This window comes from Nanorana parkeri, unplaced genomic scaffold, assembly GCF_000935625.1.
Source record: "Nanorana parkeri isolate BGI_ZX_2015 unplaced genomic scaffold, ASM93562v1 scaffold385, whole genome shotgun sequence".
Classification (NCBI taxonomy): Eukaryota; Metazoa; Chordata; class Amphibia; order Anura; family Dicroglossidae; genus Nanorana; species Nanorana parkeri.
In genome coordinates, this window is record NW_017306653.1 from 725,340 (window position 1) to 726,584 (window position 1,245).

Genomic DNA, 1,245 nt, shown 5'->3' on the forward strand with positions numbered 1-1,245 from the left:
TCCCTGTGTGCTCCTGCTGCCCCCCCGCTACCTGCTCCTCCTCTGCTTCCTGCAGAGCTTATCCTCCTCACTCCTCACCTGCTCAGTGCTGAGCCTCCTCTTCCCTGGCACACCACTGCTGCTTCCTCTTCTGAATCCCAAAGCAGTCTCCCTTCACCGGCTGCAGTGACCTGCGTGAGCCCCCCGAACCTCCTGGATCCTCCCTGCACCTCCTTTCTGGGACCATACCCATGATCGCCCCTCAATACCTTGTGACTTTCTTTCTTCTCCTGGAGATGGTGAATTCGGGTGCCAAGAAACAGGTAAGGGAGATTATTTTCCTAGTTGTGGCAGTGCAGGGGTTAACGGCGGCCGGTGGGGAGAGCGCATCCATTCATAAAACCCGGGAGGCGAGGAGCCGTGACGCGGCGTGCCCGGTGCACATGTCGTTAAGCTGCATGGAAAGTGACAGATTAACCCCCTGCGCTCTGCAGGATTTTGTACCTTCTGTCGCCCTCAGGCTGTCCCTGTTCTTGTGCCACCTTGTTGGCGGTGGCTCGTTTTACGCCTGGCGGCTCGTGAGGCTGACCGTAGAGCGCACCACAAGAAGCCTGCGTCAGCCACGTCCCGTTTGATTGAGCGTATCGTAGCCCCTGACCAGGTGTTGCTGCTAAGCCATGGGAATGTTCCCTGTAGAGGGACTGTAAGTCCCAGCATGCCTAGTAGAAAACTCCCTGACCCTTGCATCCCTCGGAGGAGCCCAAGTCTCCGACGGCAGATAAAGACCGACAGATTGATCTGATTTACAGTCATAAGGTATGATTGGCTTAGAGTTTTCAGCATTCTAAGATAACCTACGGGTAGGGTGACCTGATGAGCTGACACTTCTTTCATATCATCTCCAAGGACCAAATGGGATTCTGTATCAAGCCGTTCCTTATTAATTACTGCAGGAAACAGTCGTGAATAGGAAAGATCTAACACAATACAAGAAACCTTACTAAGACTTGCTTGACTTCTGAAAATGTTGACTCATCTGTCATCCTGATCCTCTGGCTTTAATACCATTAGTCATCAAACCTGAACACGTAGGCAGATGAGGACCTCTGATATTACTCCGACTTTCTTCATCTGGATACTTCTTCCAGGTTGGTGACAATATTGGAGCCAGAGAGTCAGCATGATGGGCACTTAGCACTTTCACATGGAGATCTTCGATGGCCACCCTCGTATTAGGTTTACTTTAAGGGCAACACTTGAGAAATG

At 51.6% G+C, this 1,245-nt stretch overlaps 1 protein-coding gene across 1 annotated transcript in view; it reads left to right on the forward strand.

Annotated features, from left to right (window-relative positions):
* The first annotated feature begins 194 nt into the window (after positions 1–194).
* Positions 195–1,245, forward strand: part of GLP1R (glucagon like peptide 1 receptor) — a 197,324-nt gene continuing 196,273 nt past the window's right edge. Inside the window, exon 1 of the mRNA XM_018559251.1 lies at positions 195–302. Coding sequence (XP_018414753.1) covers positions 231–302 — 72 coding nt within the window. The 5' untranslated portion in view covers positions 195–230. The remainder of the gene's footprint in view (positions 303–1,245) is intronic.